The 23,705-nt window shown below is 35.0% G+C and overlaps 1 protein-coding gene across 1 annotated transcript in view; it reads left to right on the top strand.

Moving 5' to 3' along the window:
- The window catches only part of PGM5 (phosphoglucomutase 5), a 286,144-nt gene that overhangs the window by 11,252 nt on the left and 251,187 nt on the right, over positions 1-23,705 (top strand). Inside the window, exons 2-6 of the mRNA XM_051961710.1 lie at positions 5,803-5,965; positions 12,618-12,764; positions 16,546-16,671; positions 18,606-18,796; positions 22,063-22,217. Coding sequence (XP_051817670.1) covers positions 5,803-5,965; positions 12,618-12,764; positions 16,546-16,671; positions 18,606-18,796; positions 22,063-22,217 — 782 coding nt within the window. The remainder of the gene's footprint in view (positions 1-5,802; positions 5,966-12,617; positions 12,765-16,545; positions 16,672-18,605; positions 18,797-22,062; positions 22,218-23,705) is intronic.

Raw genomic sequence — 23,705 nt, forward strand, 5'->3', positions numbered from 1 at the left:
CTTCAGTGGTTTGGCTGTTTTTGTTTACATTGTTGCAATCATTGTATATACTGTTTTCATAGTTCATGATGTCCTAGGATCACAGACTTTGTGTTGGATGGGAGGCCATTCTGTTCAACTGATAGATTCTGTTTACTTGAATTTACACCCATTCATATAAATCATCTTATGCCCAGCGGTAGTGATTTTTCATTATCTTACTTAATACATCTTCTGTAGCTAATTTGCAGTGAGTGAGCATTTACTAGTGTTCTTACATGAGGTTTTAACTTGATTCAGAGGGTTCTCCAGAAGGGATGTCTCTTCAAATCATGTTACCTTGCTAAGGTCTTGATTTGTCAAATGGGTGGGGAGGGTCCATATTAAATATCTTCGAAGGTCCTTTGTGGCTTTAAAATCTGATCTATAATTATCACTTCTCATAATCACAACTATGACTTCCCTCCTCAAGCCATCTCAAATGTCCAGCTGCAGCAAATGCAAGAGACCCCCCCGCCTCCTTCCACCGTACCATGTCTAGGTCTTAATTTCTTGTTTCACAGGGATTTCCAAACTAATTGACTGAAACATGTGAGAGATTACTGGGAGGAAGGAGCCAGAAGAAGCTAAGTGACTCCATGCTAAGCTCCTGAAATGTCTAAAAATGTCCAGTTGCCCAAGCTCCTAGTGCTTACGAGGATTCAGGCAGGACCTTTGTCAGGGTAACTGCTGCTGCAATCGCAATGAATGTTTGGGTAGGAGTCATGGTCTTTTTTTGATTTGAATTCTCTAAGGCAAAGTGACAGATGTTCATGGGGAATATAATATACAAGACACCACTCTGCTGTCCTAAATAATTTTGCTGAGTTGTAAATCTTTGATTACCAGAGGTATTTGATTCCTGATATCTGTGACATAAGTTGAAGACCATGGGGTGTACGTGTGTGTGTGTGTGTGTGTGTGTGTGTGTGTGTGTGTGTTTCAAAGCAGCACATTTGTCAGATTAAGCAAATGGACAGTGCTTTCTAAACAGCTTGGGTTGATGTAAGTGGGTGATGTCTTTTTGAGGGAAAGATGAAGAGATAAAGAGAAAGAGTCACACAGACACACAGACAGAGATAGAGACAGAGAGGGGGAGAGAGAGACAGACATAGAGAGACAAAGACAGAGAGAGACAGAGATGATGATATAGGGAACTTTAAAAAATCAATAGTGGAGAGACAGAGACAGTGACAGAGACAGAGAAAGACAATGACAGAGACAGAGAGAGACAGAGGGAGCGAAAGAGAGAGACAGACAGAGTGACAGAAACAGAGAGAGAGAGAGATTTTCCAGAAAAAATGTTTTAAGAAATTCACTATATCCCATCTTTCTGGAATGTATAAGGTATAGACTGCCTTAATCTCATGGTGGAGGGTGGCAAGAGGATCTCTTTTAACATTCTAAGTGCTCGTGGATATTTCTTCATCAGTTCAACAAGCATTTAGTAAACACCTAAAATATGGTTGACATTGAACCTAGGCATAAGGGGAGGAGTGAAAAAAAAATCAATGTCCTATCTTCAAGAAGTTTATATTTTCTTAGAAAGCACAACACATAAAAAAGATTAAGTAAATATCAAAAACAATTCTAGAAGGAGAAAAATTAATTTTTAAGGGAAACAGAAATATCTTCTCTAGGACATATAAATCAGAAAGGAATAAATGTGGAACATTCAAAATTTGTAATCTTCACTCTCTATTCAGTGAGAAAATAATCTTTAAAAAAATAAAAGAGAGGGCACAATATATTTTAGTCTATTCATAGAGTAGATCTGAAATGCTTGTAATTGAACCCAAAAGGTCTGGTTCATTTTGAGGAATTTCTTACTACTGGTCTTTAACCTATCCAGAAAACCTTAAAAAAATAACTACTTAATGTCATCTTGTATACTGATACTAACTCCTTATGTTATCATGTAATTTATATGAAAAAAAAAGCTAAGTTATTTAAAAAGGCCAAATTAATGCTAGACAGCTTCTTTCTGATGGTCAGACATTTGGATCATAAGAGCATAACATTACAGTCCAATAATCTTTCCATTGTTCTGTGTTCTCTTTTTCAGGAGCTCACAGAGCACCTTAGTTTCTAATTATCTCTCAAATCTAAAAGAATATCACTAAAGCAGCTGGGTGGGGTTAGTATGCTACCATAGGATTTTACAAACTGCAACTATGGTGGAGGAAGTGGGACGTAGCATTACCCAGCCTACTCCCCAATCCTGGTTCTCTAGGATGAAGTATTTCTTTAGAGCATATCATTACACGAAGTACTGACTCCAAAATCTCAGATATAAGAAGTGGAGGATACTTTAGAGACAATATAGTTCAACTTCCTCTTTTTGCATGTGAGGAAAATGAAGTCCAGTGATATTACGACTGCCTCAAAATCATATACTTGGTAAATGTCAAAGCAGAGACCAGGAAACTCAGGCTTCCTAATTGCTAGTCCAGGGCCTCCTCCAATACTTTATGTAAGCATTTACCCTTTTCTTCCATCTGACTGGGAGGAAATTATGTATTCCAAAATGAATAGATATTTGTCCTTTAAAAGACTCAAATGATTATTTTTACTTAATGGTTATAATATGCTTTCTAATGCTTTTTTCAGTTAACCAGCAAGTATTTATGTATTAGGAAAGGCAGCAATGTGGCTCAGTGGAAAGAGTGCTAGGCCTAGAGTCAGGATGACCAGAGTTCAGATCTGATCTCAGACACTGCTTGACTTGGGCAAGTCATTTAACCCTGTTTGCTTTAATCCACTGGAGAAGAAAATGACAAACCAGTCTAGTATCTTTGCCAAGAAAATCCCTGAACATCTTTGGAATGTTATGGTCTATGAGGTCATGAAGAGATAGACACAAATGAACAACATTATGCATCAGGCACTGTGCTAGACACTAGAAATACAACTATAAAGAAGTAAATAATCCCTACTCTTAGCAGCTTTATTCTAATGGTTTTCATCTGTGAAGTCACTGAGATGTGGTGAATGGAAGGTAAGTGATTGACATACACTCTTAGCAGGGGTCCTTTTTAAATAGGGAGCCAGTTCACTGTCCCTCAGACTGTTGGAGGGCCGGACTATAGTAAAAACAAAAACTTTGTTTTGTGGGCCTTTAAATAAAGAAATTTCATAGCCCTGGGTGAGGGGCATAAAGGTCCTCAGCTGCTGCATCTGGCCCACGGGCCGTAGTTTGAGGACCCCTGCTCTTAGGAATCATGGATTTGTATTCCCAAAGCAAAAGGTGAAACGAGTGGGAAGAATGGCATATGGAGCAGTATAGCAGGAAGATGGGTAGGGTGAAACATGGTTAGGATGCTTGGGTCTACTAAATAGACTCTGAATTTGTGCTCACACACTCACTTGTTGGGATTGTAGTCCTCCATTGGGGAGATCTAAAGCATAACCTCTGAAAGACTTGGGTCTATTGCTCTAATTCAAGGAGTGTAGCAATATCACATGGTAATGATTGCTGGGATGAAACTGTTTGATCTTTCTTTCTTCCTTCCTTTCTGACAATTGGAATTAAGTTACTTGCCCAGGGTTACACAGCTAATAAGTATCTCAGGCCAGATTTGAACTTAGCTCTTCCTTTTTATCTCCATTGTTGTATCCACTTTGCAAGCATATTGTGCTCTATCTACTACACCACTTAGCTGTCCCACTTAACTGTCAATCAACCTCATTATACATTACTCTCCTTTACTTCTTCTATGGTTTATCCATGTGGTGATCTTTTTCTTCTCAAAAAGCAGCCAGGTGATAAAAGTTCAGATCTACTTAGCAGTTAGTAAGGATTCCAACATATCCATACTGACCTTTTTGTTGTTCTTTACTCACAAACTCACAACTCTATCTCCTAACTCTATACCTTGGATATATTGGTTATTATCAATAGTAGGTATTTGTAGTGATCATTTGTGTAATTAGCATTTAGTGAGGAGGAGTTAAAATGTCAAGAATAAACTAAGGGCCACTTTCTCCATTATGACAGATTAGATTTTCCTTTTAAACTCAGACTTGTACCTCTAGATCATAGATATTACTCTAGCTGAATATCCTTTTGAGACAAGAGAAAATAGTGCCCAAAATCTAGGATCTGCCTCCTTCCCCTATCCCTTCCCCTAACTTCCTGACTGTCTTCTTCTCCATAGAAACAGCCAAGATGATATCTATCTATGCCATTCACAATGTGAATATAGCAGGAAGATAGCCAGGGTGAAACACAATTAGGATGCTTGCCAATTTGTGCTCACACTCATTTGTTGAGATAATAGATAATTCATGTGGACACAACTTACCATAAGGTACTATATCTTAAAATAATTTATATGACCATGATTTTAGAACTGGAAAGTTGGGGAAGAGATAGGAAAAACAAGATAATTTCTAGAGGGTGCTAATTTAAGAAAAGAGTGGACAGATATAGTGGACCATGTGAGGTATTTAACATTCAGGATGGCATAGAGTTTGAAAGCTGAATGGGTCTATGGTCCAGAGGAGTGAAGTGAAAGGGTGAGAAATAAAAAGATGGCTGATGATCTAATTGGATGGACCTTAGAGGCTCTTCAGGGTAACAGCTTCATGAATTGTCTCTTGTTTGAAAATTGCCATCATTTTCTATTATGTTTTTTTCCTTCCCTACTCCATGATCTGTCCCTTATAACGAAAAAAAACCCCTAAATAAACAAACAAAAGTACTCTGAAAAAAGTAGCTTAGTAAAGTCAAACAATTCATCAGCTAAAATCTTTTTTTTTACATTTTTTAAAATTTTTATTTAATAATTACTTTATATTGACAGAATCCATGCCAGGGTATTTTTTTCATCAGCTAAAATCTAACAATATAAGTAATATTCCATATCCATCTATTGCTTCTATAGGGAGATGCATTTTGTAAGTTCTTCTCCTGAGTTCAGCTTGGTATAAATTATATAGTGTTTAGGACTTGTTTTTTTCTTTTTATCTCCATTGTTGTATTCAATATGCATGCACATTTTTAGATCTTCCAAAGTTTCTCTGAATGCTTCACAATCTTTGCTTTTTATGGTATAATATATTCCTTTACATACATACATCATAATTTGGGTAGTCATTCACCAATTGAGGGAAATCTACTTTCCCCTTTAGTCCTTTGCTACACAAAACAATTTTTGTGAATCATGACTATTTTGGTATATATAGAATCTCTCTTTCTATCTTTGATTTCACTAAGCAGACTATGAGAAACAATTAGCAAAGAAAATACTTGAGGAAAAAAATATGGACAATTCATTCCTTTGTTGGTATAATTCCATGTTTTTCAGAATGGACAGACCAATTCACAGTTCTACTAATAGTGTATTACTGTGCTTCTCTTTCAGAAGTTGACTATTCCCAGTTTTTGTCAATTTTCTCAGCATGAAATAAACATCAGTCACTTGGATTATATTTCTTTTACTATTTATTATTTAGTTATTTGTTATTTAGAATATACTTTAATATACTAAATCTCTCATTTACAAATGAAGAAAGAAATCTTGGGGGATTAAGTATCTTGTCCAAGTTCAAATGATAAATAGCAAGCATCAGAAATGGTATTTGTTCCCATGTCCTTTGATTTCAGAGCTGATGTTCTTTCCCTCTTGACTTTTTAGGTTCTTGACTTAGCCCCACTAGGCCTTTCCCTAAACAATCCTATGGGCAAAGATTTCTGACTACTACTGAATATGATTCTTCATGGTTTAATTGCCTTCAAACTCATTCAAGTTGGTTGATTTTTTTTTTTTTTGGTTGGTTTAGATTGGTCGGCTGATCATTGGCCAAAATGGCATCTTGTCCACGCCTGCTGTTTCATGCATTATCAGGAAGATAAAAGCAGCTGGTGGAATCATTCTTACGGCTAGTCATTGCCCTGGCGGACCAGGGGGAGAGTTTGGAGTCAAGTTTAACATTTCTAATGGAGGTAGGTAGACTTAAAATAAATGGAACAAATTTTTGTATCTGAAATATGTTAACATAATGCTCATTTGCTTCTTTCCCTCTTAACAGTTGGTTAATAAGCATTTATTAAATGCCTACAATAATTTCAATTACTATGTTAAATTATAGGAATATAAAGACAGTTTAAAATATAATTCCTGCCTTCAAAAAGCTCACATTGTAATAGGGGAGATTCTTAATAGAATTATAGGTTCACTTTATTTTAGAGCTGCAAGAGATTTTGGAGATCACCTAATATAGGAGTCCTTTACCTTTTTGCATCATAGACCCCTTTGGCAGTCTATGGAAAATCCACAGAGACCCATGAATTCTCCAGAATAATATTATTACATATATAAAATAAAATATATAGGATTACAAAGGAAGCTAATTATATTGAAATACAATTATCAAAACATTTTTTTAATCCATATACTCCAGGTTAAGAACTCTTTTTCTAGTTCAGATCCTTCAATTTACAAATAAAGAAACCAGAAAGTAAAGAGATTCAATGACTTGTTCAGCATCACTTCTCCCTCCTTTAAATCTATCTATCATACATATATATGTATATATCATCTCTTATATGTGTATGTATAGATACATTTATATACACACATGTGTATTCATGTCTATTTATAGATACACATACATTCATGTCTATAGATACACAAACATATATGTATATATCATCTTTTATATGTATAATTGTATACACATATGTGTGTCTATATTTATATATGCATATCTATCTATAGATTTACACATATATGTATATATCAACTTTTATATGTATATGTATTAATACATACATACATATATGCATGGACAGGATGTCATAAGTATACTTAGAAGTTGGGGGAGGGACCAAAGATGACAGATTTTGAGTCTAGATGACTAGGAGAATGATGGTGTTATTAACAGAAATAATGGCTGTAGGAAAAGCCTTTAGGAAAAGGAAGAGAATTATTTCAGTGTTGAAAAGGTTGAATTTGAGGAACACATGGGACATCTGGGAAGAGTTGTTTAAAATGCATTTAGAAACAATTCTGAGATACCACTACACACCTATCAGATTGGCTAAAATGACAGGGAAAGATAATGGGGAATGTTGGAGGGGATGTGGGAAAACAGGGATACTAATACACTGTTGGTGGAATTGTGAATACATCCAGCCATTCTGGAGAGTAATTTGGAACTATGCTCAAAAAGTTATCAAATTGTGCATTCCCTTTGATCCAGCAGTGCTACTACTGGGCTTATACCCCAAAGAGATACTAAAAAAGGGAAAAGGACCTGTATGTGCCAAAATGTTTGTGGCAGCCCTGTTTGTAGTGGCTAGAAGCTGGAAAATGAATGGATGCCCATCAGTTGGAGAATGGTTGGGTAAATTGTGGTATATGAATGCTATGGAATATTATTGTTCTGTAAGAAATGACCAGCAGGAGGAATACAGAGAGGCTTGGAGAGACTTACATGAACTGATGCTGAGTGAAATGAGCAGAACCAGGAGATCATTATATACATCAACAACGATACTGTATGAGGATGTATTCTGATGGAAATGGATTTCTTCGACAAAGAGATCTAACTCAGTTTCAATTGATCAATGATGGACAGAAGCAGCTACCCCCAAAGAAAGAACACTGGGAAATGAATGTAAATTGCTTTTCTTCCTGGGTTATTCTTACCTTCTGAATTCAATTCTTCCTGTGCAACAAGAGAACTGTTCGGTTCTGCACACATATATTGTATCTAGGATGTACTGTGACATATTTAACATGTATAGGACTGCTTGCCATCTGAGGGAGGGGGTGAAGGGAGGGAGGGGAAAAGTCAGAACAGAAGTGAGTGCAAGGGATAATGTTGTAAAAAATTATCCAGGCATGGGTTCTGTTAATAAAAAGTTATAATTATGAAAAAACACAAATATTATAAACCCTTTGTATCATTTTGTACATGTATTATTTGGGGCAAATAAAAAACTTCAGGTTAAAAAAAAATAAAATGTACTTAGAAATACTGAACCTGGAGCATTTGAGTGAGATTCAGGTAGATATAGAGATTTGAAATTCATCCCTCTAAAGGTGATAACAAGACACAGGAGTGAATGAAATCACCACAGAAAATAGAGAATAGAGAGGAAGGAGACGTACGCCAAGAATCTTGGGGAAAGCCAAAAATTAAGGGACAAGAGAAGAGGAATCAGTTGAGACAGAGAAATAGACACAGTGATAGGAAAATTAGGACATTATAGTGCCAGGAAAACCTAAGGAAAAATAAGTTTCAAAGGGGAATTTGGAGGATGGTGATCATGTCAGAAAAAATTGAAGAAAAAGAATTTTTAAATTTGGAATAAGTTGAAAGCAGTTTCAAAACACAAGTGGGGCCAGAGGCTAGATTATAAAGAATTCAGAAATAACTGAATGAATAGTAAGGAAGTGAAGACAAATAGTATAGACTGTCCTAGGAGTTTGGCAATAAAGGAAAGGTAAGATTGGATAATAGATTGAGTAGATTGAGGTAGCATGGTTGGGGAAAGATATTTCCCCTCAATACAAATAGAGAGACTTAAATATATCTGTCTGTGGGTAGAAGGTAAGAATTAATTAAAGGAGTGATTAATATAAGTTTAATTTTTTAAAACAGATTAATGTCATGGACCCCTTTGGCACTATGAGTGAAGCCTCTGGCGCCCTTCTCAAAATAATGTTTGAAATGCATAAATATATGAAATAAATTATATTGAAACAAAGTTTAAAAATATATTTTTAAAAACCCACTTCATGGGCCTCAGGTTAAGAGCCCTAGGGTTGAAGATCTGTGGAAGAGAACCTAATTTATGGAGTAAGACATCTTTGGAGGCAGGTAAGTGAAGTCAAAACATAGATTGAGAGAGGTTAGTTTTGGAAAGGAGAAGAGAAATTAGATGAAAATGTAGAGAAATTTTGAGATAAATAGGAGAGAAATTATAGGAGTTTCATGGAACTTTAATCTCAGTAAATTAAGAAGCACAAAAGCTAGGTGATGCAATGGAGAGAGTCCAGGCCTGAAGTCAAAGAACTCATCTTTGTGAGTTCAAATCTGGCTTGGATATTTACTGTGTGATCCTGGGCAACCACTTAATCCTGCTTCTCTTTAGAATGAAATAGAAAACCACTCCAGTATCTTTGCCAAGAAAATCCCAATTGGGTCGTGAAGAGTCAGACAAGACCAAGATGACTCAATAGTAATAATAAATATTATCTACTTGAGAGTGGTCCAGACTTTTAAAAAACCTTTGAACCTTCAGGACCCATCACAATACTTTTCACGTCCTACATACTTAATGTTTTAAAAGAACGAATTAAGAGTACTGAGATCTCGTATGGGTTAAAGAGTATGAATTTACAGTAACCAGGAGGCTTTCTCTAGGAAAGTTTAGATATGGGAGAAGGTGATGAGGGTAGTAGAAGGTCAAAATTAGCAATTGTTAACTAGAACATTCCTCAGCTACAATTCTAACCTAATGCTTCATTGTAAAGTGGAAGGAAATAACCCTAAGTAATTAAAGATTTTGCTAAAAGAAGGCAAAGGTCGGCAAAATCTACCAAGCTGGAAAGATTTTGAATAAGGGCTGGGTTTGAATAAGGGGTGTACAAAATGTGGCTGTATGAAAACTAGATTAGCAAGATTCAGAGAAGAAATTGCCAGGTTAGTTATATAGTTATGAAATTTTTTTGTTACTAAAAGGTTGTTATCTGAGTCAATGGAAGTAACACTTATACTACTAAGTCCATAATGTCAGAAAGGTCTCCAAAGAACAATAAAAGATTCATAAAAATAGGAAGCCTGGAGCCTTAAAAGGATAATTCAAAAACATTACTCATAATATTGTTGCAAATTTGTGCAGCTTGCATCATTCTGCTAATCCTATTCTAGGTATGAGAAATTGGCCGTGACTTTGGCATCAATATTCAGCCAGAAATATTTTTTGAAAACATGGGTTGGATAGGAGCCAGTGGGACATTAATACATTCTCTTATCCAGCAACCATAAAAACAAACACATAAACAAAGAAATCCCAACACATTTTTTTTCAATTTTATAAAGAAAAAAAGGAATGCCATAAAGGAGAGAAATTAGGAATTGTTCTCCAGCTTCCTCAATTTTCTTCTGTTGTAACCAGCTCAAGTGGTGTCTTGGTCAGCAAAACATGTTACCACATGAAGGATACTTGAGTCATTCACAAGGTCACCTTTTCCATTGAGCTTCTCTCTACGCCTTGGTTTTCCTTTTTATAAAACAGATCTTGATCTTGTAACATTCTTCCCTTAATGAATTGAGATCAGCTTCTTTGGTTCAACAATGCTCAGTGTTGTGCTAGGTGCTGACTAGGAATTTTTAAAAGTGAAAAATATGGTCTTGTTCAGTATTTTCTTGAGGTTAAAAAGTAAATCTTACACTTAGAAAAGAACTAGATATAAGGTTTCTGTTCCTTCAATAAAAATAAGTATGTTTTAAAACAGCAATTCATATTTACTTAGGACCTTAAAATCTGCAAAGCATTTTCCATATTTTATTTTATTTTTTTAAGAATCTCATAACAACTCTGAAAGGTAGATATTACAGGCATTATTTCCCCCATCTTACAAATGAGTTTAAAAGACTTACTCATGATGAAGAAGTCAGTAAGCAGCAGAAACAGGATTTGAATCCATGTCTATCTGACTCCAGAGTATATGGAGTGTTCAGGAAGGTCTAGTATCTGCTATGAGGACTTGTTGAACCCTTTTTAGAACAGTTCATCTGCCTTTGGTATCTACTTGCTACTCAAATCTCACCTGTGGCTTCAAGAAACTGTAGTATGTACAGCAGCCACCCTGGTAAAACCATCTTGGCAGGTGGGTTAAATCCAGTTTTAGGGCAATCAACAGGCCTCAAATCCATGGATGAATTAGGGGAATGTTGCCTAATCTAAGTATGTGAAGACTTTCTCTTGTGGGATAGGCAGATGAAAACAATTTGTTCCAATGGCCATGCAGATAGTTGAAGCAGGTGAGATGGAGCACTTAGAGCTTGGTCAGGTGTTAGAATCCTTACAAAGTGATAAGTTGCCTAATTTAGCATGGTACTTAGCAAATCCTCTAGCTCACTAATGTATTTAAATACTCATTGGAGTTCACACTTTTGAGAGATTCACAAGTCAGTATTCAGTATGAGAGTCACAAGTCAGAAACCCATAATCCCACTCTCAGATCCCATAATCCCACTCCCTCAGAAGAGGACTCAACTTTTGGAGAAGCTCTTAGAGCTTAAGGTTAGTCAGTTCAGAAGAAGCCACAAGTGGGAGTTGAGCTAGAGCAAGAAGAGCACTCTGGGAGGAAGCCCACAAGTCCACTCTCCGAGGTGGAGTCAGATTCATTCCAACTTTTACCTTGGTGCTGGCTGGAGACATTTGGAAGAAGAGAAGCCGAAGCTGGCAGAGGCAAAAGATTATCGGCAAGAGCTCTTGGAACCAAGCAGAGAGATAGGCCACCAAGAAAACTAACCAGGCTATTTTGGAGGAAGCAATAAAAGATCAGAACTTTTAACACCTGGCTGCATTTGGAGTGATTATTACTTTCAACTGAAACTAAGGCTGCCTCCAGAAAATCTCCCCAAGAAACCTGCTCCCAGAGAGAACCATTTTATATAAAAAAGAAGAACAAAAGACCCCAGAAGACTGGGGTCAGTCAGGTATCAAAGATGCCAAGGTCATCCAATGCATACCAAGCCATTGACAGTTTTTTAACTTCTGTTTTGCTCCTGGACTTCAATGACTCAGGAAGAGAGACTGAGGCTGATGACTTTTGTACAATTCTTCTTCATTGAAATCCATTTCACAAGCATCCATGTGTAATGTCACAACAACCTGACACCAAATTCAGAGTATATCAGAAGTAAAATCTTATGTTATTTTTAAAAATAGTATTTTATTTTTTCCAATTAAATGTAAAGACAATTTTCAACATTCATTTTTGGAAAGATTTTGAATTCCAAATTTTTCTCCCTCTCTTCTTTCCCTCCCTCCTTCCCTAAATGGCAAACAATCTGAAGTAGATTATTTCATTCTTTTTGAGGGAGAATATCAAACATTTGTAGTTACATCCGAATTGACTGAAATATGAAGTTGATTAAATAAGCCAGCTAAACATACTGGGCTAAACTGTAAAACTTAATATAACGCTTTTCAAGGATACCTGCAAAATTAGTTTTATTCTCAGATTCTTAAGCTTGATGATCTTCATACTCTGCTTCTATCTCTTAGCCTGGATGGGGATAGATTATATAATCAGTTCTTCTTGATAGGTGTAAAACTATTTTCCACAGAAATGGATATAAAAAAACAAACTACAATTAAAAAATTCCTCAAACATGTGAACTATTAATCTGAAATACCATGTTTTTGCTAAAGGGAATTTGAACATCAGAAAATTAAGCTATTTGAGCAATTTTCTCTTGAGTATGAATTCTCTTGAGTATGAGTATTGGACAAATGGATCATTTTCTTTGCTGGTTAGGGATGGTAGGCTATTGCTTCTAAAATTGAAGTGTGTGTGTGTGTGTGTGTGTGTGTGTGTGTGTGCTCATGCACATTTTATTTTAAATTTTAGGTCCTGCACCAGATGTAGTTTCAGATAAGATCTACCAGATCAGCAGAACAATTGAGGAGTATGCCATCTGTCCAGATCTCCGAATTGATTTATCTCGACTAGGAAGACAAGAATTTGATTTGGAGAACAAATTCAAACCTTTCAGAGGTAATAGTAACTGTCAATTCAAATGATATGGCACAGCAACTCTATGGATTGTGGGAATTGGGACTGTCTCAGAATTTTTACTGTGTTGGAAACTAAATTAGAGATTTGAACTAAACCTCTGAAGAACAGCTATTGATATATGACATCTGTGTGTTGTTAAGAGAAAGGAAAGAAGGAAACAAGCATTTATTAAAAGCCTACTTTGGGCCAAGTACCCTACTAAGAATTTTAAAAATATAATCTCATTTGATCCTTATATAACCCTGGAGATAGGTGCTGTTACGTTCCTTTAGCAGTTGAGGGAACTGAGGCAGACAGAGGATTAGTGACTTGTGTAGGGTCACACAGCTAGTAAGTAAGTAAGCTAGTAAATAAGTAAGTGCATTTGAATTCAGGTCTTTCTGGATTTAACTTCAGTATCTATCCATGGTGCTACCTGGAAGCTTGATAAGGAAGTTTAGAAGATTCTTTCAAAATCTATTTCCATATCCCATGTGAAGCAACAAATATAAAGTGCTTTGCAAATCTTAAAGAACTATGTAAATGATAATTATTATCATTATTATTCTTTTTTGGACAACACTTTGAAAAGCCATATTGACTTTGCTTTTATGAAACTTTAGAAAATCTCATTAAATGATCTGCTCAAACATTCTCCCTCCTGCCCTCTCCCTCCCTTTTTTAAAAATTTCCCTTGTTCTCTCCCCTTCCTCTTCCTCTCTATCTCTCTCTTTCTTTCTTCCCCTTCTTACCCCCCTCCTCTGTGTCAGTCTCTCCCTCAACAGTAAGTGGGAATATGTTATACAACCTTCAGATAATTCAGGAAAGATTTAGTGTAGGAACAAAGGTGCCAAATGCAATATTTTATCATGGGACTGAATTGATAAGTTGTCAAACATTTGCTAATGTGCATTGGTAAAGAGAATTTTCTTACTAGGAGTTGCCTGCACCTAGAGAAATCTTAAGCATGAACAATCCTTAATTTTAAGAAATAATTTTTAAAAATTTAGAATGAAATTGCTGATAATAATCCTGCTTTCACTTATTACCCATGTAACTCTGGTTGAATCACTTAATCTCTATGTGCCTCAGACAATTTCTTTGAAGATAGCTAATGAGGGTTTTTTTTACTTGTGAAAGGAGAATCATGGATCTTTTCTATATAAAGTGTCTCAAAAGTTTTAATGCAGTTTTATGCTTCAGTGAAGTCCACTGAAGTCACAATCAGTCACTCCATTGTGTATTCCTTGACATTTCTGTGGTCATTTTTAAAATTGTTCTCTCCCTTCTCTGCATAGTTCATACGAGTCCAGCTAAGTTTCCCAGAATTCTTCATATTCATATTCATCATTTATGACCTACAAATATTTCATTACTCTTCTACACTACATTTTGTAGAGCCATTTCCTCAATTATTGGACAGTCCCTTTGTGGAAACAATTTTCTTAACTGCTTTATGTCCCTCTAAATAATGAATTAATCGTTGAGCATTTATTAAATGTCTACTATGTGCCACATACTTTGTTAGGTACTGGGGATACATAGTTGAATGTAAAGATATCCTTGTATTTATATATATTATGATTTATCAAGGGAGGCATGAAAAACACACATATAGAAATTTCTAAATTACATAAAAAGTAAACATAAAGTATTTTTTTGTGTGTGAGGATGCAATCAGGAAAGGCCTCTTTAAGAAGCTTGTACTTTCTCAGGAAAGAAGGAAACTTACTCTATGCCAGGCATTGATCCATACTATTTACAAATATTTTTCATTTGGACCTTATAATAACTTTGTTAAGTATTATTATTATCCTTATTTTACAGCCAAGGAAACTGAGGTGGACAAAAGTAAAATAGCTTTCCTAAGGTCAAATAACTTAATGTCTAAGGCTACATTTGGACTCATGGGCCCAGCCTTTTACCTATGCTATCATAAATGATATCTTTAGGCAAGGTTGGAGGAGAGAGAATTAAACTCATTTGTCCTTCATTCTTGAAGAGAACCAGTGACATCAGGAAGATGATGTCTTGACTTGCAAGTGAATTGGATTTAAGTGAGGCAAAGCTGAGCAAAATCATCAGCCTTCTGTTTTCCTCCAGAGTAAATGGGTCTAGGAGTAAATCAAAGATCAGGACAACTGGTGATGGCCCTTGATGCAATGGGGCCTTTTTAAGTGGAATGAGAATATGGAGCTTTGAAAGTTTAATGTTCAGTCAATTACTACCAAACTGCTTTCTATAAGGTTGTGTCTTTTCAGAATTTATAATCACTTCTGTTGTAATTCACCATATATGTTCCCAAAAAACACTTTTTTTTTTTTGCTAGGCAAAAGCATGCACTAAAATCCATAATGCTTAAAGAGAAAATGAGGTTGGGATACAGCACTCAAAACCTTCATCAGTGGCACATTAAAAAGAAAAGATACCTAAATAATAAAAATGGTTAAACAGTTTTATACATAGTAAATTATTAACATATATATTACTATAAATAGTGGCAAGATTTGAGTGCTGCTTAAGATCTGTGCCCATTTCCTATAGGGTCCAAGCTGGCAAAGTTGGCCAGCATTTCCACAGAGAAAAGTAAGGACCACCCCTTCTCCTTTATTTATAGCTTTTACTACATCAGAAAATATACTTTAAACATTTGCTTGTAGAAGTGAACATCAGACTGACTGAATGAATATTCAGTTTACTAGATGGAAAAATATGTGTATAGTGTATAGATACAATCATTTAAACTAAAAAATATCTGGTATCAAAGAGACCTTCAAGATTATCTAGTCTAAAAGAGAAATTAAAATAGAGAAGCAACTGATTCAAGATCACACAATAAGAGACAGAGCAACTTAAACTGTGGTTAATTCCTCCCCTTCTCCCCTTGGTGAAAATAATTTTATGTTAAGAATAATTAAGAGTTCCTACTGATAATTTTAAAGGCAGTTTTATTTATTTATGATCATTTATATTGATGCTTTTGGTTTTTAAAAACACAGTCATTTCTGGAAATATTCCTCTACAACCTTCCCTCCTTTCAGTTACATTATAACAGAGAAAACCAGTTTAGTAAAAACCAATTAATAAAATGACAGTGTTTGTAACATTTTTCTGCCCTTATACATTTTATTATCTACTTTTTTTGAGGAAATTGAGGTGAAATGACTTTCCCAGGGTCACATGCCACCAAATATTAGATGTCTGAGGTCAAATTTGAATTCAGGTCATCAAGCTGTCCCTATCTATTGTTCTGATACTGAGATGGTTAATATAGTTACTCAGTGACTGACTGAATGACCATACTATAAAATAATGATTGTGTCCTAATTTGTAAAGTGCATCTGGAAATAATAATAACTAGCACGTACATAGTATCTACTATATACCTAGTTCTATGTAGGACACTTTAAAGGTACTATCTCATTTGACCTTTGAAACAACTCTGGGAGGTAGTTGTTGTTATTGGCCCTATTTTAGAATTAAAGGAACTGAGGCACCAGAAGTTAATTTGATCAACTAAAGTACTTGTAGATTTAGGATCACTTATAATGTGGAAAAATGTCTCCTAGCTTTCACAAGGCCAAGTTCATTTTTAAGCTACTTAGTCAATCAAGTCCAGTCTAGTTGACAAATATTTGTTAAATATCTAGTATATGTTAGTCACCATACTAAGTACTGGGGATACCAAGAAAAGCTGAAAGTAGCACCTACTTTCAATAGGCTCACAATCTGATGAGGAGGTGACTCACTACATTGATTTCCTTTTGTTTCCTGCCTTTAGTGGAGATAGTGGATCCAGTGGACATCTATCTCAACCTCCTTCAGACCATCTTTGACTTTAGCACCATTAAGAATTTGCTGACTGGACCTAATCAACTTAAGATTCGGGTAGATGCTATGCATGGAGGTGAGTTCAGTGATTTGGAAAGACAAGTTAAGATAGGCCCCTCAGGCCCTTAACCAATTCTTTTTATTTTCTTCTAATAATGAGGAATAATAGATTCACTGTCATTCTGATCATGTCATTCTCCAATATGAAAAATGCTCTAGAAAACTTTAGCATTTTAGTTTCATTTCTTTTAATGATGGTGAAAATAGTATAAAAAAGTGAATTTGAAGTTATTATATGTGGATATGATGAAATAGTAATCTTTGGTTCTTTTTATTTTTGAGCATCAATAAAGTGTTCCAAAAGTCTTAGGAATGTGTTAAAGTTTAATAGGTTATGTGTCAGGACAGTGGTCAGCTTTGCTCTGAGTCTTTGAGAATCTCTTGTATTTGGAGTCCAGCCCCAATCTAGATCATGAATCTCATCTGCTCTATCCCCTCTCAGTGGCAATTTGAAGGATTGTGTGTCTGAAGTTTATGAAGCTCACTTTGGAAATTAGCATCACAAATGTTTGTGGCAGCCCTTTTCATAGTGGCAAGAAATTGGAAATTGAGTGGATGCCATCATTTGGAGAATGACTGAATAAGTTATTGTATATGAATGTTATGAAATATTATTGTTCTATAAGAAATGATCAGGAGGATGATTTTAGAGAGGCCTAGAGAGAGTTACATGAAATGATACTAAATGAAATGGGCAGAACCAGGAAATCATTGTACACAGTAATATCAAAATTACATGACGATCAATTCTGATGAATGTGACTCTTTCTAACAAGATGATTGATGCTACTTCCAATGATCTTGTGATGAAGAGAGCCATCTACAACCAAAGAGAGGCTTGTGGGAACTGAATGTGGATCACAACATAACATTCTCACTCTTTATGTTGTTATTCTCTTGCATTTTGTTTTCTTACTAATTTACTTTCTTTTTTTGATCTGATTTTTCTTGTGCAGCAAAAAAACTGTATAAATATGTTTATACATAAAAAAGGAAATTAGCATCACATGGGATTTGTGCTTTACAGAGAAAAAAAGTTTAAGCCAAAACATGCTTTCTTCAATATTTATTTTGAATACTAACCTTCATTTTGATAAGTGTAAAATGATATCTCAAGGTTGTTTTAATTTGCGTTTTTTTAATCCATGCTTATATGGAACATTTTTCATATGATGATAAATTATCTTGATTTTATAGTGAAGCTAGCATAACAGTGTACAAGAACTGAAAATTTTTTTTCTTTTAAAATTATTTTTATTGATGTTGAGTTACAGTTTAGAAAGCAAAAAACATATTAATGCAAAATTCAGATATATTGCAAAGTATAATACATTTGCAGAGATGTTGTAAACAAACCGATCAAGCTTAAGTAATCCACTTAATCCTGATAATTTTTTCAAACATGTAAATCTCAAAACTCTATTCATTTTATTCTGTTGCTTTATCTTTGAACATTTATTATGTACTTACTATGTGCCAGGCATTTTCAGCTCATTGGTTAAAAATACAAAAGAATGAAATAATTCCTATTATAAAGAAGCTTAAAATCTAATCAGGAAAGTTAATAAATAAATATAAAGATATGCAGAATAAACACAAATAAATATACAGTACTTGAATACAAGGTAGTACGAAGGGAAAGCATTAGCACTTGTGGGGTGGTGGAATCAGGAGAAGTTCATACTTCTCCTGGGCTCTTGAAGGCTGGGGCACTAGAAGACAGTCTCTGATAGCTCTTCATGTGGGCCTACAAAGATATTTTTTGGGGAAAAAGATCATGGAACTTTCATGTCTTGTTTCATGTTATATTTTGAATTATGACTAATGGATTTTTTTCTTTTTCGGGGGTATTAAATAGGTTGCTATGTATTTCTGAGACTGGAACAAAGAGATCTCCACTCTCCTGCAAAAATTTGAAATTTGGATGACACATTGTCTTTTCTCCCACAGTTATGGGACCCTATGTAAGGAAGATCCTTTGTGATGAGCTAGGAGCCCCAGCAAATTCTGCAATAAACTGTGTTCCTCTGGAGGATTTTGGAGGACAGCCTCCTGACCCAAACCCAACATATGCAACCACACTTCTAGAGGCAATGAAAGGAGGAGAATATGGTTTTGGAGCTGCATTTGATGCTGATGGGGTTAGTATAAAGGACTGGTTCTCTTCCCTCCTAACTATTTTCTAAAATACTTGTTTGTGATATAGTGGAAATAGTTATATATTAAGAATTAGACATCCTGGGTTCAAAGTCTGCTCTTACAACTTGTGTGGTCACTTTTTACTTTTCTGGAATTCAGTTTATCTATAAAATGAAGGGATTGGATGAGAGCAGATGATATCAGACTTAAGGATATGGTGCTAATAATTCATACATAGGGATCCTTATAGGTCGCATATTGACTTAGTTTTCAAATATAATATTATTTATGTCATTATGTTTTTGTTTATTTTGTTAAATTATTTCCCAATGGCTTTAAAATTTCCCAAATGATTTTTAAATAACTTTAGTATTATCTATATGTTATTATATTTTTATTTATTTTGCTAAATATTTCTCAGTGGCTTTTAAATCTAGTTTGAGTTATATTTGGGAGTCTTGTGGATCACAGGTGACCCATGGTACTGTATTTTGCATATCTCTGGAATAGATGACTTTTTTATGATCTTGACTTTCTTCTAGCTTTAAATCTCTTTCCATAATGCCAATTGTAACCAGGGAGTTAATGAGTGTGATGAGTTTCAGAACACATAGAAAATGCATAAATGGACACCTATGATTGAATTATATTGTCTTTTCAATCTACTTTTTGCTAAATTTTGCTTAGTATAGATATTTCTTAGATTTCTTTCAATATCTATTCACTGATTCCATTCTGTGTACAGATTACCTACTTTGTATAAAGGACCATGTTAGGGTCAATGGCAAGGCATTTTAGAAATCCTTCTCCACTTGGACTTTGGGACCATGACATCCTTGTCAATGGTGGTAAGCATTTCTATGGCATAATCACATTAATGAAGCCAAAGGATTCCCGGGTCTTGCTTTTGGCTTTGTAACTGAACTTTTTGGACTTTCAGACTTTTCCATCCACTCTGGAGTGGAACTTTCCTACATGTATTATCTTTCCCAGTTAGACTGTGAGCCTTTTAAAGGCAGGGACTGTCTTCTCTTTGTATGTGGAGCATTTATCCAAAGTGCTTGACCAATGCAAGCATTTGATAAATGCTTTTCATTCATTCCTTGGTACAAATAGAGAATTTCAGAATAGCTAGAAATCTTAATTAACATTAAAAAAACAATAACTATGTTTTTCAAATAAGGAAAATGAGACTTAGAAAAATTAGGTGACTTGCTAAAGGTCTCTTGGTTGGTTACTGACTAAAGGGGACAAGCATTTAGATTTAATTGCTTATTGATTACTTGGCAGATTGACCTTTACCCTCCCAGTCTAAGATTCTTGTTATTTGATCATTATGTTTTCAGTCTGTTTTGGTACCTTAAAGGAGTGCCTATACAGTTATGAGAAAGAATGATAATAAAAGCCTGAGGCAACTTGAAGCATTTAATCATGGCACTTTATAGGCATTCAGAACACACTGACCATGTTTGTCAGTATATGCAATATTCTATACTCATTATCTCCCATTTCTATAACAACGAGGAAGTACATTTTTCAACTCTGAGACCAAGTTTGGTCATTATATTTATGCATTGTTCAGATTTTATTGTTGTTTTTGCCTTTTGCTGTCATCAAGTTGTTTTCAGTCATGTTCAACTCTTTGTGATCCCTTTTGGGTAGTTTTTGTTTGTTTCTTTGTTTTTGGTAAAAATACTGGAATGGTTTTCTATTTTCTTCTTTAGTTCATTTTACAGATGAGAAAACTGAGGCAAATAGGGTTAAGGGACTTGCCCAGGATCACACAGCTAACAAGTGTGTGAGGCCAGATTTGACGAGCCTTCTTGACTTCAGGCTTAGCACTGTACCATTTAGCTGCCTCTTTCTGGTTATATTATTTTATATTGCTTTCTTCTTTCTGTTTACTTAATTCAGCATCAGTTCATTTATGTCTTTGCATGCCTTGCTGAATTCTGTCTAGTCACCATTTCCTATAATGCAGTAATATTTTGTTATGATCATGTGTCAAAATTTGTTTGGCTGTTCACTTGCTTTTTTTGTTCTGATGCTATGAACATATTTCATCTTTGCAGCTTCTCTAATAAATTTCCCCTTTCTCTCCTCTGCCACTGCTCTAATGCAAGCCGTCATTGCCTCATAGTCCAGGTATGAGACTCCTACCTGGACTATTATAGCAACTACTGGTGGGTCTGTCTGTCTTGACGATCCCCACTCCAGTTCATTCTCCATTCAACCACTAAAGTGATTTTCCTAAAACACTGGTCTGATCATATTACCTTCTATTAAAAAAAACTCTAATGGTTTCTATTGCCAGTTTTCTAGAAGTAAATATAAAATGCTTTGTTGGGCATTCAAAGAAAGCCCTTTATAATCTAGTCTTGTCCTACCTTTTGCCTTCTTATACTTTGCTCTTGTGCATGTGCTCTTTGATCCAGTGATACTGGCCAAAAGGCTCTTTCATGAACAGGTTGCTCCTGCTCTCTATTCTGGCATTTTCTCTGACTGCTTCCCATACCTGGAATGCTGTCATCTTTCCTCTCCAACCACTGATTACTCTGGCTTCCTTTAAGTTCCCACTAAAATCTCACATTTTACATAGGAAGTCTTCCCTAACCACACTTAATTCAATGCCTTCCCTCTGTTAATTATTTTCAATTTATATTGTGTACACATAATATGTCCTCTAATAGATTATAAATTCCTTGAGGACAGGGACTGTCTTTTGCCTCTTTTTGTTTTCCAGGATTAGTACAATGTCTGGCACATTGTTGTTATTTAGTCATTATGTCTAATTCTTCAAAGATCCCATGGACCATACTGTCCATAAAATTTTCTTGGCAAAAATACTGGAGGGGTTTGCTATTTCTTTCTCCAGTGGATTCCAGAGTCCAGGGTCATATAGCAAGTAACTGTCTGAGGCCAGATTTGAACTCGAGTATCCCTGATTCCGAGCCGAGCACTCTAATCACTGAACTATCTGGCTACCATCTAGATTTGGCACAATAGGCCCTTAATAAGTGTTTCTGAATTGGTTGACATTTTGGTATATTCAAACCTTTTTTCCCAAAGAGATTTTAGTTAGACAAATCTCAATACTTTAAGTAAGCCTGCAATTGAGAAGCAACTCTGAGACGCCACCATTAGGGCTGAAAAAATGCCCTACAAATACTTTTGGCACAGGAAAGGCAAGAAATCAGCTGGCTATAGTAATTGGGATGGATTGCTATGATGTCTCTACTTGGTAATGTCTTTATTTTACTTCCTACAGGACCGCTACATGATTCTAGGCCAAAATGGCTTTTTTGTGAGTCCTTCTGATTCACTGGCCATCATTGCTGCCAACCTTGCTTGCATTCCATATTTTCGTCAGATGGGAATTCGAGGATTTGGTAGGAGCATGCCAACCAGCACAGCCTTGGATAGGTAAGGAAGAAGTATTCATCATGAACAGCTTTCATTCTTTGAAACTTAAAATCTTGAGGTTTCAATTATACCTTTGGAACTATTATTTCATTTTCTCTACTTGTTGAACATGATTGTATGGACTTTATTGATACTATAGAACTGAGGTGATCTTGTGTGAATTTTTGCTTTCATTATCTGATGTAAAAGAATGGATTTAAAGGCTTGCATTTTATCTGTTTGTGGCTATTAAGCCCACTGATTCCACTTGGTACAGCTTTCAGTGGGTAGTAGTAATGCTTGACAATTGGTGGAGAATGTGCTAGATTGACCAAACTTTTGGATTCTAGAAAAACTAGATTGGCAATCTGCAGAAGTACAAAGATGAATTTATGTTGTCTCTTATTTCAAAATTGGATTAGCTTTCTCAGAATTCTTGCTGAAGAAAGAAAGGAATAGGAGAGGTCAACATAGAAAATAATGTTAGAAAGGCATCTCTGCCTAAATAGAAATATGTATAGAATAATTTTACACATATATATGTATTTGTTTCAATGACAGCCATCTCTACAAAGGTGAAGGAAGGCAAGGAAGAGAAGAGAGGGAAGTAAAAAAGAAATTTACATGATAACTTTATAAATATATTTAAAAGGAATAACAAGTTGTAGATAATAGATTTTCAGTTTTATGTACAAAAATCTTTTTTATTATATTTTTATGGAAATGCTTGTTTTAGTGCACAAATTTAAATAAAATTTTTAAAAGAAAGGTATCTAAGATATGATCTAAAAATCATCACTTTCTTAAAGGTGATTTTGAATTTGGAATGGGGATTTGTTTGGATAGTAGCCATAAATTAACTTTTCTTACCTTAGAAAAAACTTTACCTTTCCAAAGATTCTTCTGTGAATTGGGTTGAAAAGGAGAGAGGAAAGAGCCAAGGATATTTACATGTGATTTACATAATTAGAAAATTAAGTAATTTCATAAAACTAAGCAAAATTTCAAAGTAAAGTAAAATAAAACTTATCTACTATGCTCCTGTAGAGCTGAAATTTTAACTTGACAGAATCTTTAAACAGAATAATATATAGGGCACTGGGTCTTCAAATGAAGAAGACTTGGGTTCATAATCCTGCCTTTGATATTTATTTGTTATATGACTATAGATAAATTACTTAACCTCTCTATGCCTCAGTTGTTTTAGCTTTAAAATGGAGACAAATGAATGTCAAAAATTTTCTTGACAGATAACTGGGAGAAAAATATTTTTTAATAAAAATACTTTTTAAATAAAATACTTTATACTTAATAAAATACTTTTTAATAAAAAAAAATCAAGGGGGTTGGTTTTGATGGCTACCAAGCCTTTTCTTTTCTTTTTTTCCTGAGGCAATTGAGGTTAAGTAACTTGCCCAGGGTCATACAGCTAGGAATTATAAAGTGTCTTCAAATTTGAACTCAGGGCCTCCTGACTTCAGGGCTGGTGCTCTAGATCCATTGTGCCAC

Source organism: Antechinus flavipes, chromosome 1, assembly GCF_016432865.1.
Source record: "Antechinus flavipes isolate AdamAnt ecotype Samford, QLD, Australia chromosome 1, AdamAnt_v2, whole genome shotgun sequence".
Lineage (NCBI taxonomy): Eukaryota > Metazoa > Chordata > Mammalia > Dasyuromorphia > Dasyuridae > Antechinus > Antechinus flavipes.